Genomic DNA, 17,008 nt, shown 5'->3' with positions numbered 1-17,008 from the left:
CAATTAAGTTTTGAGAAAACTGATCTATACAATAAATTAAAGGATGAATGGGGAAATTCAGATGCCGTCTGAAGCAGAGCTTCATTGGCTGTGGTGTTTTTTCAATGCCTACAGTTCTTTCTACAGGCTAAAAAAGATCTGGAGAGGGGAGAAGAGCACCTTCCTTATAGTCAAGAAGTAGCAGGAGCTTCTGGGGACAAGGACTGTGCAGTCTTACTGCTGCTGTATTGAGGGCACCTCTGAGCCAGTGAGAGCAGAGAAATGCATCAGTAACAGGGCTAATGTTTCTATCAGCAGTTCTAAGGCAGTGATTTATTGGAGCTGTTCCACCTGCATAAATCAAAGCTGAGAACATTCTTTATGTTTGGGAGAGCTGGTGGCATGAGGCAATGCTAATGAGTAAGCTGTTAGGGGGACTTTGGGCGAAGGTAGATGAGGAAACAGGGAGGTTGTTCGAGTGTAGGGGGCAGGTTTGTTGTGATATTGAGAGCAAAACTGCATTTGATTTGAAAAATACAAGCTTTAAAAATAAAATAGGATGCCAACTTATAATATGGTAATGTGCTTCAAACAAAAGTATGTTTGCTATTGGCCTGTGCTTTTCTTAATACAGGTCTGTACCTGTTGTTAGTGAAAATCTCAGCAGAGATGTAGCAACTAATGTCTGATACTCAGTGCCTTTCCAAAATACCTATTGAATTTTGTAGAAAGTGTTGTCCCTGTCATGTCCTTGGAGGGAAATGTGCAGAACTGTACTTGCCCATGTACAATAAAATATACAGACAGATGGAAAAGTGAGTATGGGTCAGACTGGGTCTCCCTTCCCTGGTATGCATGAGCAGTTACTTGAATGAGAAAATAGTAATTTGTACTGATGTTGCAGGGGAAAAAAGCCTCATTCCTTAATGGGAATAGTGAAGTTGGTCATATGCCTGGTATATTATCTTGAATTTTGTATGGGATAACTTAAGAAAATCACCTAAAATTACAGAATTTCAGTGTGCAGGATAGCAGTATTTTTCTGGCATTCTCATCTGCTTAAAAAGCCTAGAACCTGGCAGCCCCAGTGCTAGCGATAGATTTGAGAAGAATTTTTACACAATTTCTCTGCCATGAAAAGGTTTTTGAAATTGTGGAGTTTACTGCATGATTTATGCCATCAGTGCTAAATTGCTGTTAGCAGCTGCAGTGCTCTTGGTGATATTAAGTTAATTGGGACAAGACTTTATGCAGAATGTGGTCTGTGCAAGTCAGAGCACTCAGCTTCCTTCCATTGTTAGAAAATACAAACTGGTCTGCAGCTATAGAGCTAATGTCTGCATGGAATAAATGGTCTTTGTAAAAAATTTTCAACTAGAATACGTAATATAAATTATTCTGAAGCATATCAGTAGCATCAGTTAAGAGGCACATTTCTACCTCAGTAGTGAATAAGTACCATTATTTAAAAATAAAACCAAAATGACAACAACAAAAAAAGCATTTTCAATCATTTGGTAGACCAGAGAGAAAAAATAATAGCATCTCATGTCTAAATTATCTATCATCTGAGAAAAATCAGTATGCATATTATTATAATAGAGGAAGACTGTATGGAATGATTTTCTGTTTTGAAAAGCCATGTGGTTCTGCTTTAATTCATTATGTGAAGAACTATGAGAGACCATTGCCCCATATATCCCAGGTCACCATTACTTTGTGACACACCTAATTACAGTAATCTCATTTTGAATGGAGTATCAAATGCTAAAGTAGAGGAAGCAACAACAACAACAAAAACCTATAAAAAAGACTATCAATGTTAAAATGAGCAAATGTCAATCCAGACTTCTAAGTGTTCAGCAAAACGTTAAACTTAACAATTTTGGGATTAAATTAAAATAGATTTTTGAACTAGATTTGTTTTTTCCAGTGTAATTTTTTTTGAAAGACGTGTATTCTTAGTGACTATACTCTCACAGAAATCTCCTGACAGAAGAGGGTACCAGAGAGAATTTTCTGGGTCATAAACTGCTGGTATCTCATTCTGTGTGGAAGGTTTCAATAAATAATGTAACTGGCTGCCTCAGTACTCCTCTTTACACAGAACACAGACTTCAAATGGAAGGCCATTCAATTCATGCAGCAGCAGCTGTGCCACTTTGAATGGCTATCAGCCAGTTAAATTATTAAAGACTAACAAACACGTGATGAAAGTCTTCACATAAGCTCTTCATATCCTATTTAGAAGAGCACTGTTTGTTTGAACTTTGTTTTGTTTTCTTTTTTTGAAGTGTAATATTGCTTTCTTTTGCCATAGACACTCTCTTCTTGTCTCAAACAATCCAGTGTCCTTTTATTTTACAATAGGTTGACATACTTTTCCTACTTAGGCTGTAAATTTAAACATTTCTGTTATAAACATATAGGATATCAAAGTGAGGTGAATGGATGTATTTGTATGGTTTTCTTTGAATTATTGAAAGATATTTGCATATAAGTCTTTAAATTTCAAGTGCTGTACTTAGGTTGGTTAAGTTTTATATGCTGTTTAGACTGTGTGTATAGCTTGTGAACCAATTTGTGTGCTTTCTTGGTTGGAATTTGTACTTACAGATTTTCAGATTACAATTTCATAAAAACATTCTGGTATGTGAAGTGATTGATTTTTTTTTTTTTTTTTTTTCTCTAAAGGTTGGATAAAAAGTTTTTTCCACAATGCAGTAAAGCTAAGTGTAATCTAAGACTTCAGTGTTAATTTTATGAAATGAAACAACCACTGTGGTAGTCCTGCTGTTAATTTAACATCTGTATGTGCTGCAGTGATACTAGTGTTTGTTTTATGGATTCAGGTTATTTTCTATGCACTGAAAATTGCATTTGTAAGCTATCTCACTTGGCCTATGCCTGTTGAATGCAGGTAAATTCCTTGCTAATTACATAATTTTGCAAAAATATGTAATATCCTTAAATGAAATGGGCAACTTAATCAATGAATAACTTTGTGTACCTCTTTGGCATAAGTAAGGCTACCACTCTATTTCCCTCCCACCACTGTCTTTTTTTGTTTGGTTTGTTTTCCCTTCTGTTTACCCAAAATACTTATTTTAACATGAACTTAAAAAGTGGAAAGAACTGCATGGACTCTTCTCTGTGGATGCAGTGTATGCCTGGTCTTTGTCCTGAGCCATCTGCTGCACAGGAGTTAATTTTACTGCCAGTGCTTGTATTGTAACACAAGTCTTATAGATCATAGATCTTTCACTCTGTGAAGATTTTGAGAGCGTTCCCCAAAAAAGCTGGAGGAGCTGTGTTTAATAAATTATGCAGCTCTTCAACACCCACAGTACTGGCACTACCATTGCTAAATGATGCAAAAACACTTGACTGGCCAACTTGGTACTGAGGGATTTAGGCAGCTGCGGTTTTGGATAAGTACACTCAGAACTGTGTGAAAGATGCATCTATTCATACCGTAACTGACTGGCAAAAACGCATCTTGTTAATGACTCTAAGTGTTGAAATATTCACTGGAAAAATGTGTATTAACTGAATTGGTTGTAGTATTCTACACAGTAAAATACCTGAAGTTTTTGGAATGTTAATCCATTTTTTCCACTAACAACTGAACAGGTTAAAACTCCTCTGCTATGGGCAATACACTGTTGTTTCAGGAAAACAAACATTTGTCCTTCCCAAGAAGCCATATCAATAAATAGCATTCATGAAAAGATCCTTCACAGGCAAACACAAGACAGGTTTTTCTTGCTGTGAGGTATAAAGATCAAGTGTTTGCTGGAAAGAGGATGTTTGATTAAGGCTGGAGCAGTGGGCTGTCTAATCAAGAACAACTTCCTCAGTTTTTAGTTTAGATTTACCATACATTACAAAATCAGAGTAGCATAGCATAAAGTTCACAGATTCTTAAAGGCAGGGTAGGGTTACCCATGAATTAAGACAAACACTTTTGTAACAAAGCATGACACGAGTGAAGCAGTAACCTTGAAAGAAAATCTGAGCAGATTAGGGGAGAGGAGTATTGGTAGACAGGTACATGGAGCCAGGATGTTGTGGAGATGATCGTGTGGTCACTGCAATTTGTATCAGCTACGTGTTAAACATTGACTGCAGGCAGATCCTTATAAAATCCCTTTTGTATGCTCCATGCAACATTGATCACACGATGCTTCCTCATATCTTGCAATAAAAAAAAAATCAGATTGAAAGCCGCTGGAAGGTCTGGGACATGCCAAGGAAACTGGAAGAGAAGCTGAGGTTATAACCAATGTCTTAAGCAGGATTTCCACTTATTGAAATTACTTTCTGAAATCAAGAGGAAAAAAAAACACACTTTTGACAGGAATAAGAAAAAAAAAATCTGTGTAAGTTTCAGGACTGACCATTGCTTAAAGAAACAATTTCAACATGCCCTGTGTTTGTGCTCTGTTTGGACACCAATTTATCATGTCACTAGAATCACCTTCTGGTTGCTGTTCCTAGCTTGTGCAGCTCTTCAACTTGGCAAAGTGTTTTTTTGTTGTTGTTGGTTTTTGTTTTGTTTTGTTTTTAATGCCAGGCAGTGCAACTCATATCCCAGGGCTGCACGTGGCTCCTCACAACTGTTAAACCACTTCGTACCCTTCCAAGGCAGCTCGCAGGCTGAGTGAGTTGTGCCAGTGATGGGTGCCTCGGGAATTTGCTGTGTGCAGAGCCTGGGGAAGAGGAGGCGGGCACCACTGGTCCACCCTGGGGGCTAGACCTGCTGGAAGCTGGAAATTGTGCAGAGCATACTGGTGGTGCACTGGTACATCAGGGGACACCCCACAATGCTCCCTGAGGACCTGGGAGGGAGCAGGGCCGCTGAACACCAAGAGGGCCAAGTAGGCCTCATTTCTGTGCTCTTTGTAACGACCATTGCTTCTCTTTACCCAAACAAAAACATAAAACAAAAATGTTTTATGACAGTTTTTGTGATGGAGTCTGTGATCAATCAGAGTGAATCTATACTGACTCACAGAAAGCTGACTCCACAATCAGTAAGATTGTAAAGTAGGTATGTTTATTCAGTGCTGGGCAGCACGGGGGGTAGTCCCACCAAAGTCGTGCGCACCTAACGTGGCAACTTGCCATGGTTATATGCAGTAAAGAGTTACATATGCATGAAGTTTCCCAATATGCATATACATATGCATAACCGTTCCCCACTTAGTATTAAAATTAGCTACAAGAAGTCATTTCCATAAATTCCTCGTCTGTGTTTGCTCAGTGCCTTGTGGTGGTGGGCATTGAGGGTCATGGGGATGAAGTAAGATGTCTTCATCAGGGTTGAACTTTTCACCTCATCTCTTTGCGCATGCTCTCTGAGGCCTTGGTCACAATCTGGGCCATAAGGTTGGTTTGATCTGGTTCTTGGGGTCTGAGGGGCTCCTGTTATCTTGAGGCCTTGTATATTTAACATTCCTTATCTTGTCCCTTTGTAAGCAGTCTCCTTATCTCTGACCCCTTAGTTAAAGTCTGAACCATGAGGGGCTCCTGTTACCTGGAGGCCTAAGCCCAGCACAGGCACAGTACATCGCAATATAGCATTTATTCATTCGTAATCAATCGCTCTCTAATTTCTAATCCCAATGATTCAACACATTGTACTCATGTTTGGTGAGGGGTTGCCCTAATGTACAGTGGGACTCGCTGTGCTCCTTGAAGGTCTCAAGCATGGGGTGTTAACAACTTTGTTTTGCCTCATTTGTTTTTGGAGGAGTTGTACTTTCTTCAGAGAGACTTTGTTCAGGATTTCCTGAGAATTTTGTTTGTCAACAACCCATTTTTAAGCTCAGAGTCTCCAGGGCTCCTGAATGGAGAAGCTCAGCAGCCTGGCCAGAGAAGCTGAATGCAAGAAGCATTGCTTGCAGGAACAGCTACTGCTGTTAAAATCCGCAAAGCATATTATTTTGTGAGATATTTAGTGTGTGTGGAAACACAGAATGTAATGTTAGTGTGGGAAAATTAGAGATGTGGCAGTATTGCTCAGAGAACGTTATTAATCTGAGGAGAAGCCCTGGCTCAAGCTATCTGCAACACAGGACATTGGCGACACGTGGCCAGCGCTCCCAACTCCCAGTTGCTTTTGCCAGCGATGCACAGCAGTGCTGTGGGTGACTTTGTCTCTCGTGCTGGAGCAGTAGCTGGCTTGAGCAGAGGGACATTATAGCCTGGAAACCTAATCCATTAAAGGCTAACATTCAAAGCAGGTCCTGCTCCAAACCTGTGACTACCCTTTGATTTTGTGCGTTGCCAGTCTTTGTTTTTCATGCTCCTGTTGATTTGCAAAATGCAACAGCAGGAGTGGAGACCCTAAGGCGAACCCATGGTTCAAATGCAGATAGAAAACCAATTAGAGACACAATGATGTGAGAAAGCATTGTGTTCTTCAATGTCATTAGCTATTGTATTAAATAATACTTTCCACACACAAAACAAAAACAACAACAAATATTTTTATACAAATGCAATATAGGTAATTAATGGTGTCTCTGTGTGTAGAAAACTGTTCCAAGTAACAGTAGTTACAACAGAAATGCAAAACACTCAGTCTCCTTTCTTGAAAACACGAGGCAAAGTCAAGGATGCGTTGTGTAGTGCTGCTCCTGGGCCGATCAGGCAGGAAAATGTGTCCTGCAAGCTGCCCTAGGCTGGGTGTGTGGACCCTGTGTCAAGTCGCCTTGACTTGACAAGTTCTGTGCTGGGGTAAGGGCTGTTGATGGGGAGCTGTGGCAGGAGCATGGCCACGGGCATGTGCATAACTTTGGGTACCCAGTAGTCTCATTAAAGTCAATGGGATCGCTTCAGGAGCTTAAAGTTAAGTATGCGCATCAGACTTTGCAGGATCAGAGCCTAACACTAGGAACTCTTTTAGGATGTTTCTAATGTGTATTCTACAGAGCCCTCATCACGCCATCTGGTGCCGTAATGAAAACTTCTTTGGGATGACAACTATCTGGTTTTGGCTGTTTCTCTGCCTATACGCTTTGCTTACGGTGGCGGTGCTGCCTCTCCGAGGAGCCCAGGGAGCCCCTCACACCCTGCACCGGGAGGGGAAGCTACAGCTGCAGTCCGTTCACCCCCCCCTTTTCTAACCCCTATCAGAACAGCTCTCCTCCTCAAATTTGAACATTTGAAACCTCAAATGTTTTTATTTATTCATTTTTTATCCTCGAGGCTCTCCGGGTGCCCGGTACAATCCACCGGAGCGGGCGCCACCCGCGTCGCATGGCCATGTCGTCCCGCCCCCGCCGCCCGCGGCCTTCGCCGCCGTGGAAGAACGCTGTGTCCGGCGGCAGCGGCTCCCACCCCGCCCCCTGTCCTCCGCGCCTCCGAGGCTCGCACGCCCCCTGCTCCCCACCGCGGCCAGACGGGAGCTTTCCCCTTCCTCGCCTCTCGCAGAGCTTTGTTCGGCTTCGCGGGACGCTCCACACTCCCGCACAGGGCACGGCGGGGCTCGGGCCGGCTGCCTCGGTACTCCCTTTCCCAAGTCGAAACCCATGTCCTCTGCTCCCATCCGCTCGCCGACGCTGCGGCCCCACAGGATGAAAAAAGACGAGTCGTTCCTGGGCAAGATCGGTGGCACCCTGGCGAGGAAGAAGAAAGCCAAGGAGGGTGAGTTTGCCCGAGCAGGCGGGGGGGGGCAAAAAGTGCATCCCACCGGAGCCCCCTCAGCAGCCCCCGAGCAGGGCAGACACCCTCTTTGTTCTCCGACCGGGCAGCGCCGCCCGGGGCAGTGGAGAGGAGGGCGAAGGAGCAGCTGAGTTCGCGGCGTGCCCGCCTGCCTGCTCACCCACCCGCCCTCAGGCCTGTGAGCGGGCGCTGCCCCGGCGGGGCGTGGAGCCTCAGCCGGACCTGACCTGGGGCTGGGGTCGGCGCGAGGCGCGGAGGAGGAGCGGCCCCGACCGCCGCGGGCGGTTGCTGGGGGCGGTTGGTCGCCGTTGGCGGTTGGTCAGTCAGTCAGTTAGAGGGGCGCACTCGGCCGCTGCCTGACTCGGCCGCTCGCTGTTGGGAGGGGAACCCGCTTTACTTCTGTAAAATAAACTTCTGATGACGATGTGGGGGTCTTTTTTTTTTTTTTAATTTAGTTGAAGTGTGAGGATTGTAAAAGCTGCGAGGGAATGATTAAATCCACCTGTGTTTTGTGCCTGGTTTATCCATGACTTTTATGTTGGCACAGATATTTTGCACAGGGGATTTCCATAACTGACTGACTAACTTAAGCAAAAAGGTGTCTCCCCCACACACGTCAGAATGAAGGCGTTCACCTTCCCCTTTGGCATGGGGCACCTGGAAGAAGCTCTGTCAGCCACAGTACCAGCTGATGCTGCACCCATCTTAGGGGCATGGGGTGCATGCTGCTAGCTGCCCACAGCTGGCCTTCTCATCTAGATACTCCCACAATGTGTTTTCATAGCTGTCTGTTTACACCAAAGGCTGTGCTGAGATAGTACTACTTGTACTGAAACAACATGCCTCCCTATCTACACAAAAAAGTTGTCTTTGGGTTTCTGGCTGGTTAAAATTGGCCTTGGCTCTGTTGTGGTGCTAGAGGTGTGTAGGGTAGGAAGCAATTCTAATTTCAGTCTCCTTTTGACTGGCTGTTGAGTGAGCGTGCTTTGCCCATGTTGAGTCTATTAATTGCCTGTGATGTTTAGAAGGCAGATTTTAATACTTAAAATATTTGGCCTCAAAACTCATCTCAAGGAAATTGCTTCCCTTTCCTTCTCCTGGCTGTTCTGGTGTGGCTTACTGGTATTTCCTCCATTATGTATTTTAAATCAAGTTTCTGTATTATGGTTCTGCTGAGGAGCAGCAGAAGCAGTCGTGCCTTTACCATGATTCATTTACTTCTGAAGGAAGATGGTGGAGAAAACACATTTCTAGCAGGGGATGGCAACTGCGTGCTTGGGAAGAGTAGTTCATTCGAAGGTGACTTTTAAACCTAAACAGGTTGGAGGCGCCTCTTCAACAAGAATTGTCATTGTTGTGAGACCGTGTTTTTAAGGAGACCAGTCACGTGGTCAGAGTGCTGCAGTCACTCAGCTGGGGCCATTTTGCTGAGTTTGTGTATTATTTTTTTGTCAGATCCTGTGGCCACAGCTTCCCTTGCTGTAGGATGGCCTGTTGTAGTTGCTGCTTTCGTGTTCACTGGGGAACTAAGGCTGTGGTGATATAGAAAGCATGGCTATGCTTTTGCCAGCATGATATGAAGGAAATGGAAACGTGTGACTCAGCTTTTAATCTGAGTATTCCTTCCAGTTTGACAAGGGGAACAGAGAAAACAGTCCCCACCCCGGGAGCTGTCTTTTGGTCATGATGTGCTTATGCACAGCACTATGGTGCTGTGGGCCATTGAAGCCCTTCATTTTAGAGGAAAATCGCTTACTACCCTTCTACTTTTTCCTCATTTGGCAGATTTAAGGCCCACGGAAGGTGTTCTTTGAGCTGTCTTGTGCATTGTGTCTTGTGCATTGGTGGCTCTCATGCAGGTCATTAAGACCGCAGCCCTGAAACTGGAGGGGACCCAGGGCTAAGCTGTGAAGAGGTGCTGAGGTGGGAATCAGTGTCAAGGGAGAGAGGCTCTTCAAGCCTTGTGCTAGGACTTGACGGGCCACCAGAACAAAGTACAGGGCTAGAAGCTAAATCTTGGTATGAGACTGTGAAACAGAAGCAAATTGGAAGTTCACCTAAGTGACAATGAGTTGATAGACCACATAAAAACAATATGGTCAACCTTTTCTGTGCTTGGGAACCACTTCACCCTTGGGGACTTCTGCCTCCCTTCAGGCAGTTTCTGCTCAGCTTCTCTGAGTGGACCAGCAGAGGTCAGAGCGATCTTCCAATACTGTAGACTGCCTTTTACACCAGCTAATCTCCACAGTAAATGGAATGTTGTTTGCTGACTTGCCACAACCAAACTATCTTTGCCTCCTCTTCCCCTAATAGCATGAGAAGTAAGCAAGCCAGAGAGCTCTTAATAATTTTTGCTTTTGCTGGCCTGTCTTTTTTATCATAGTGTAAATACAAGCCTGTTATCACCATCTTGACTGTGTGTATATACAAGACCTTTAACTTGGTCCATGCAGCAGTTGCAATGCAGTTAAATTAATCCTTTTAGTCTTTGTGTACAACTCACCTGTGAGCTACATAGCTTAGAGATCTGTAGAATAATACTGATTTTTTTTTTTTACTTCTATGAGTGTGTCTTTTTTTTTTTTTATCATAGGTGGCAGCCATGTCATAAATAACCATAATATGTGGCTGCTGACCTATAAGCAACTAAGTGTAAATATTTTTTGGCAACCTTACATGCTGTGATCTATTTTTAGAGAGGTTGTATTTAGAGAGGAATGTTCATTAGGCTTATTAAAACTACCACTGTAAGCTCATAACCTTGCTTTATGATGGGACAATAAATACAATTCCTAGTTATCGTGGAGATAGTAACTATGGTGGTATTCAAAGTATTTACTGTGACATGTAAGCAACTTTGCTGTTACTCCTGCTTTAACAGTATGGCATGATATGATGCTTTGTAAGCAGGTGCCTGGAGATCAAGTGTGGTTAAGATTTCAAATTCTAAAGCATTTTAAGATTCAAAGTCTATACGTTATTTAATTGTCCAAGGAAGTCTTTGAATTTGTACCTTGAACTTTTGCTTTATGCTGTTGAATGTTATATTCCTGTTTCTGAATTTTTATGGATGGAACTGACTTATTGTTCAAACCTGACTTAAAAGAAATAACAACCACAGATGTTTGTTGGGAAAAAACATTTTTAGTCTGATTTCCTATGGCCATGGTATATGTGATCTCACTGTCTGACTCCTTCCTTCCTCTTCTTTTCCAGGAATGTTTTTCACCCATCATTTGGCTAAAAATGGCCCTGAGAGAGAACTAGCATGAGGATTATTAAGTGACTACAGGTTTTGTCAAAATGAGCAACGCGGTTAGAACAGAAAGACCTTAGTGGATCACCATTGCAGGAAAAACTGCAAATGAACTTGACCAACTTGACCTGTGTAAGATATGAGAGTTTATGTGGGAGTGAAGTGATCAGAAAAATTAAGTCTATGGGGAGACTGTGACAGTGAGCATTTCTGTATGTTACAATCAGTCATGGCACACATCCTGGGGAAAGCGGGATGCATTAGTTCCAGTGCTCATGTGACCATGTGGTTTATTTCCCCCCAGTCCTCCCATATTAGGTTATATGGAAATGCGTATGAAGTCTAAGTTTGCCTGGTGTGACTGTGAAATGGTTCTGTCTTGGTATATCTTGGGCTTTCAAGACGTGCCAGATCTGCATTGTGATTAATAAAACTTCAGCACAGCTGTTCTGTTTGATCTCGGGAAGGTCTATGCTACACCGGGCCTGATGGCACCGGATGGGAAGGGCCTCTCTCGGAGAGGGGTAAGGATCTTTGGTCAGGAGTTGGCAGGGCTGATAGATAGGGCTTTAAACTAGAGTCGAAGGGGGAAGGGGCTAAAACCAGGCACGCCGGTGAAGACCTAAGGGATGGTACGCTAGAATCAGAGGGGCTGTGTGCCAGTGAGGTCCTTCGGTTAGATCCACAAGGTGCTGAGTGTAAGGAGACGCACCTGAAATGCTTCTACATGAACGCACGCAGTATGAGGAATAAAATGGATGAGCTAGAAGTCCTGGCCCAGTCCCGCAACTACGACATCATCGGCATAAGCGAAACCTGGTGGGATGAGTCCTGTGATTGGGGTGTTGCGATAGATGGTTACAGGCTCTTCAGGAGGGACAGGCAGGGTAGGCGAGGTGGTGGGGTGGCGATGTATGTGAAGCAGGGGCTGGACTGTGTGGAACTTCAGGTCGGCGATGGCAAAGTTGAGAGCCTCTGGGTAAGGATCAAGGGACGAACGAATAAAGGGGATGTCGTTGTGGGAGTCTATTACAGACCGCCTGGCCAGGACGATAGCACCGATAAATTATTCTTTACAGAACTAAGAGAGGCCTCGAGATTAACTCCCCTTGTCTTTATGGGGGACTTCAACCTGCCAGACGTTAACTGGGAGTGCCACACGGCTGACACGAGCAAGTCCAGGAGGTTCATGAAGCACCTAGATGATAACTTCTTGGTGCAGGTGCTAACGGAGCCAACTAGGAAAGGTGCCCTCCTAGACCTGTTGCTAGAAAACAGAGAGGGTCTGGTGGGAGATGCGGTGATTGGTGGCCGCCTCGGTCATAGCGACCATGAAGTGGTTGAGTTCAAAATTTACGGTGACAGAAGGAAAAGTGCCACCAAAACCTCATCCCTAGATATGGGGAAAGCGGACTTCAGGCTGCTCGGGGAACTAGTCAGCAAGGCCCCCTGGGAAGCTGCTCTTGAAGGCCTCGATGTCCATCAGTGCTGGTCATTCTTTAAGCGATGCCTCCTAGAAGCACAAGATCAGGCAATTCCTAAATATCGCAAGTCAGGCAGGCGGGGCAGGAGGCCGGCGTGGCTGACCAGGAACATTCTGATGGAGATTAGGCGGAAACAGAGAGTGTTTCGCTACTGGAAGGAGGGCCGGGTGTCATGGAAAGAATACAGGGATGCTGTTCGTGTTTGTAGGGAGAAAATTCGTGTGGCTAAAGCACACCTAGAGTTGAAGCTGGCTGTGTCTGTGAGAGAAAATAAAAAGGTTTTTTTTAGATATGTGAATGGAAAAAGGAGAACTAAAGAATACATAGGGCCGCTCCTTGATAGGGAAGGTCTCCTCACAGACAATGACATAGGCAAAGCAGAGACGCTTAACGCCTTCTTTGCCTCTGTCTTCAATGCCGATGATGGGCTTCGGGACCCAGGGTGCCCTGAGATGGAGGACCGGGACGGTGGGGATGACAAACTCCCAACCGACCCTGAACGTGTGCGGGATTTGCTACTCCACCTGGATCCCTACAAGTCCATGGGTCCGGATGGGATTCATCCCCGGGTGCTGAAAGAGCTGGCGGATGTCATCGCGGAACCTCTCTCAATTATTTTTCAACGATCCTGGGAATCTGGAGAGGTCCCGGTAGACTGGAAGCTGGCAAATGTTGTGCTGATTTTCAAGAAGGGTCAGAAAGAAGACCCTAGCAATTACAGGCCTGTCAGTCTCACGTCAGTGCCTGGTAAAATCATGGAGAAGATGGTTCTTGAACTTATTGAGGCGCACTTGGGGGACAAAGCAGTCATTGGTCCCAGCCAGCATGGGTTTGTGAAGGGTAGGTTCTGCCTAACTAACCTGATTTCCTTTTATGATAAGATCACCTGTATGGTGGACCAAGGGAAACCAGCTGATGTGATTTTTTTGGACTTCAGCAAGGCTTTTGACACGGTTTCCCATAGGATCCTACTGGACAAAATGTCTACCATACAGCTAAATAAAAACATCATACGATGGGTGAGCAATTGGCTAACGGGCAGGGCCCAAAGGGTTATGGTAAATGGGGCTGCGTCAGGCTGGCAGGCGGTCACCAGTGGGGTCCCTCAAGGCTCCATTTTAGGGCCGGTACTTTTCAATATTTTTATAAATGATCTGGATGTAGGAATAGAAAGTATTTTGAGCAAGTTTGCTGATGACACCAAACTTGGAGGAGTTGTGGACTCTGTTGAGGGTGGAAAGGCCTTGCAGAGGGATTTGGATAGGTTGGAGAGCTGGGCGATCACCAACCGCATGAAGTTCAATAAGAGCAAGTGCCGGGTCCTGCACCTGGGACGGGGAAACCCTGGCTGCACATACAGACTGGGCGATGAGACGCTGGAGAGCAGCCTAGAAGAGAGGGATCTGGGGGTCGTGGTAGACAGCAAGTTGAATATGAGCCAGCAGTGTGCCCTGGCAGCCAGGAGGGCCAACCGTGTCCTGGGGTGCATCAAGCACGGCATCGCTAGTAGGTCAAGGGAGGTGATTGTCCCGCTTTACTCTGCGCTGGTGCGGCCCCACCTCGAGTACTGTGTGCAGTTCTGGGCACCACAGTATAAAAAGGACATGAAACTGTTGGAGAGTGTCCAGAGGAGGGCTACGAAGATGGTGAAAGGCCTGGAGGGGAAGACGTACGAGGAACGGCTGAGGGCACTGGGCCTGTTCAGCCTGGAGAAGAGGAGGCTGAGGGGAGACCTCATCGCAGTCTACAACTTCCTCGTAAGGGGGTGTCGAGAGGCAGGAGACCTTTTCTCCATTAACACCAGCGACAGGACCCGCGGGAACGGGGTTAAGCTGAGGCAGGGGAAATTTAGGCTTGACATCAGGAGGGGGTTCTTCACAGAGAGGGTGGTTGCACACTGGAACAGGCTCCCCAGGGAAGTGGTCACTGCACCGAGCCTGTCTGAATTTAAGAAGAGATTGGACTGTGCACTTAGTCACATGGTCTGAACTTTTGGGTAGACCTGTGCGGTGTCAAGAGTTGGACTTGATGATCCTTAAGGGTCCCTTCCAACTCAGGATATTCTATGATTCTATGATCTTGGGCTTTCAAGACGTGCCAGATCTGCATTGTGATTAATAAAACTTCAGCACAGCTGTTCTGATGCTCCAAAATCTGCTTTAAATACCTTAGGAAACTGTTGGGGTCCTGGCAGAGCTCATAGCAAGGTACAGTTTTTAAACTTCTTTTCAGACCCTGTACAAGATGCTGTTTTGGATAATGCTCTATTTTATCCTGATCTATAAAAGGAACTTTAAAAAACTTCCCCTTTCCTGTCAGTCAAAGAGTGATGTCCTTGAACTGAAATAAAGGAGGTGTTTAGATGTAAGTGTCCCTTCTGGGTTACTTGCAGTGCTTTTTTTTTTTTTTTTTTTTTTCCTCGTAACACACCGTAGGAAAGATTTGAGCAGCAGCTGTTTGGCTAAATAAACCTTCTATTATTATCTGTGCACGTGTGTCTGTGTGTATATTTATATATAGTCTATATGGAGGAGTCATCCAGAGAAATACAAGAGACTCGATTGCTCAGTTGTTTCCCAGTGGAATGATGGAGGATGAGCACAAAGATTTGCAAAGTGCTCCAGAAGAGAGCAGTTTGTTGTGCTGCCTGATTAAATCAGTGGTGGTGGGGGAAAGGAGGGAAAGGAGCCCAAACTGACCACTACAGAAGGCGGCAGCTGCAGGATGATACACAGATTTTATGCATATCAAAGCAGGTTAAAGCACTGTAGTTAGGGTCTGTGCCTCAGTGTAACAGTCAGATGGTGTGGTACTGCAGTTTCCTCCTGTGTTTGCCTGCAGGCATGCCAGCTTGGTACGTAGGTTGGTAGGTGTTTCACTAGAGGGCAAGTTCCTTTCTCCCACAGAAAGGCAGCAGTCCTTCCCTCTGCCTTGCAGCAAGAAAAGCTGGAGGGTGAGTAACTGTTTGTTGGGTTTGTTGAGCCAGCTCACGGTCAGCTGGCGAGACAGTGACAAAGCTGGGGAAAGAAACTTTGTGAGTCCTCTCTGGTGCCATGGTAGTTAGGTAGAGGTGCTGCATCATCTGCATCTGCGCTTTCCACAGCTCTACACAGGTTAAAGCCCATCTTCAAATTGTTCAGATGGAACTGTTGTCCACTCAATTTTGGCTTTCTTGAGGGAAGAACATGAGGAAATAGGCTCTACAACAGAATTAAATTGGAGCAAATGCTTTTTTTTTTTTTTAATCATTCCTATGTAATTGATGGAGCTGATTCTGTATGTAATTGTTCTCTGGAGGGAAAAGAGGTTCAGAAATAGGTTCCTCAGATCTACTTAATTGCCTTTGTATGTGATAAGCGCATCTCAACTCAAAGGCATCCCCTTGAACACAACAGGATAGGAGAATCAGACTTAGCTTGGAAAACAGATCTCTCACTGGAAGAGGGTATACTGAAAATCATTAAAAGCTCTCTTTTTAATGCTATCTGCTGTGTAGTCTCTAGAGATACATCAGTGTGAATGCTCTGCAAAAAATTAAACTTCTCTGTTTCAACATGCTGTGACTGCTTAGCGACTGCTTGAGACTTCTCACAGAAGTACTTTGCTTGAAAATCACTTAATCACCTAGGTTGGAAGAGACCTCCAAGATCACCACGTCCTCTGACCTAACACGGACAAGTCCTCCACTAAACCATATTGCTAAGCTCTAAATCTAAATGTCTTTTGAAGACCTCCAGGAATGGTGACTCAACCACTTCCCTGGGCAGCCCATTCCAATGCCTAACAACCCTTTCCATAAATAAGTTCTTCCTAATATCCAACCTAAACCTCCCCTGGTGCAACTTTAACCCATTCCCCCTCGTCCTGTCACCATGCGCTTGGGAGAATAGACCAATGCCCACCTTGCTACAGACTCCTCTAACGTATCTATAGAGTGTGATAAGGTCACCCCAGAGCCTCCTCTTCTCCAGACCGTCTTCTCGCAGACAATCCCAGCTCCCCCAGCTGTTCCTTGTAAGACCTGTTCTCCAGGCCCCTCACTAGCTTCGTTGCTCTTCTCTGGACTTGCTTGAGCACCTCAATGTTCCTCTTATAGTGAGGGGCTCAAAGCTGAACACAGTACTCGAGGTGCAGCCTCACCAAAGCACAGCACAGGGGGACAATCACGTCTGTGGTCCTGCTGGCTACATGATTCCTGATACAAGCCAGGATGCTGTTGGCCTTCTTGGCCACCTGGGCACACTGCTGGCTCATTTTCAGCCGACTATCAACCAATACTCCCAGGTCCTTCTCTGCCAGGCAGCTTTCTAACCACTCATCTCCCAGCCTGTAGTGCTGCTTGGGGTTGTTGTGCCCCAGGTGCAGGACCCGACACTTGGCCTTGTTGAACTTCATACAGTTGACCTCAGCCCATCGGTGCAGCCTATCCAGATCCTCCTGCAGAGCCTTCCTACCCTCGAGCAGATCGACACACGCACCTAGCTTGGTATCATCTGCAAACTTACTGGGGGTGCACTTGATCCCCTCATCCAGATCATCGATAAAGATATTAAAGAGGACTGGCCCTTGTACTGAGCCCTGGGGGACTCCACTAGTGACTGGCCTCCAACTGGAT

At 45.2% G+C, this 17,008-nt stretch overlaps 1 protein-coding gene and 1 long non-coding RNA gene across 6 annotated transcripts in view; one reads left to right on the top strand and one right to left on the bottom strand.

The window, feature by feature from the left end:
• Positions 1 to 6,455: 6,455 nt before the first annotated feature.
• On the bottom strand, positions 6,456 to 8,242 carry LOC119715616 (uncharacterized). The gene is made up of 2 exons (XR_011810907.1): positions 7,878 to 8,242; positions 6,456 to 7,604 (listed from the first exon to the last, which is right to left on the bottom strand). It is a non-coding gene; the product is annotated as an uncharacterized lncRNA (long non-coding RNA).
• PARVB (parvin beta) overlaps positions 7,163 to 17,008 on the top strand; it is an 82,782-nt gene continuing 72,936 nt past the window's right edge. For 3 of the 5 annotated variants that reach the window (XR_011810871.1, XM_072041520.1, XM_027450076.3), the window contains exon 1: positions 7,163 to 7,632. Coding sequence is in view for 4 of the 5 variants with exons in the window: in XM_072041520.1 (XP_071897621.1) it covers positions 7,163 to 7,632 (470 nt within the window). In the remaining variant the exon portion in view is untranslated. Of the gene's footprint in view, positions 7,633 to 10,869; positions 15,428 to 17,008 lie in introns of those variants that run through there. The other 2 variants (XM_072041516.1, XM_005030079.6) reach the window with 2 other exon arrangements.

This window comes from Anas platyrhynchos, chromosome 1, assembly GCF_047663525.1.
Source record: "Anas platyrhynchos isolate ZD024472 breed Pekin duck chromosome 1, IASCAAS_PekinDuck_T2T, whole genome shotgun sequence".
Classification (NCBI taxonomy): Eukaryota; Metazoa; Chordata; class Aves; order Anseriformes; family Anatidae; genus Anas; species Anas platyrhynchos.
This window is presented reverse-complemented; position numbering and strand designations above follow the sequence as displayed.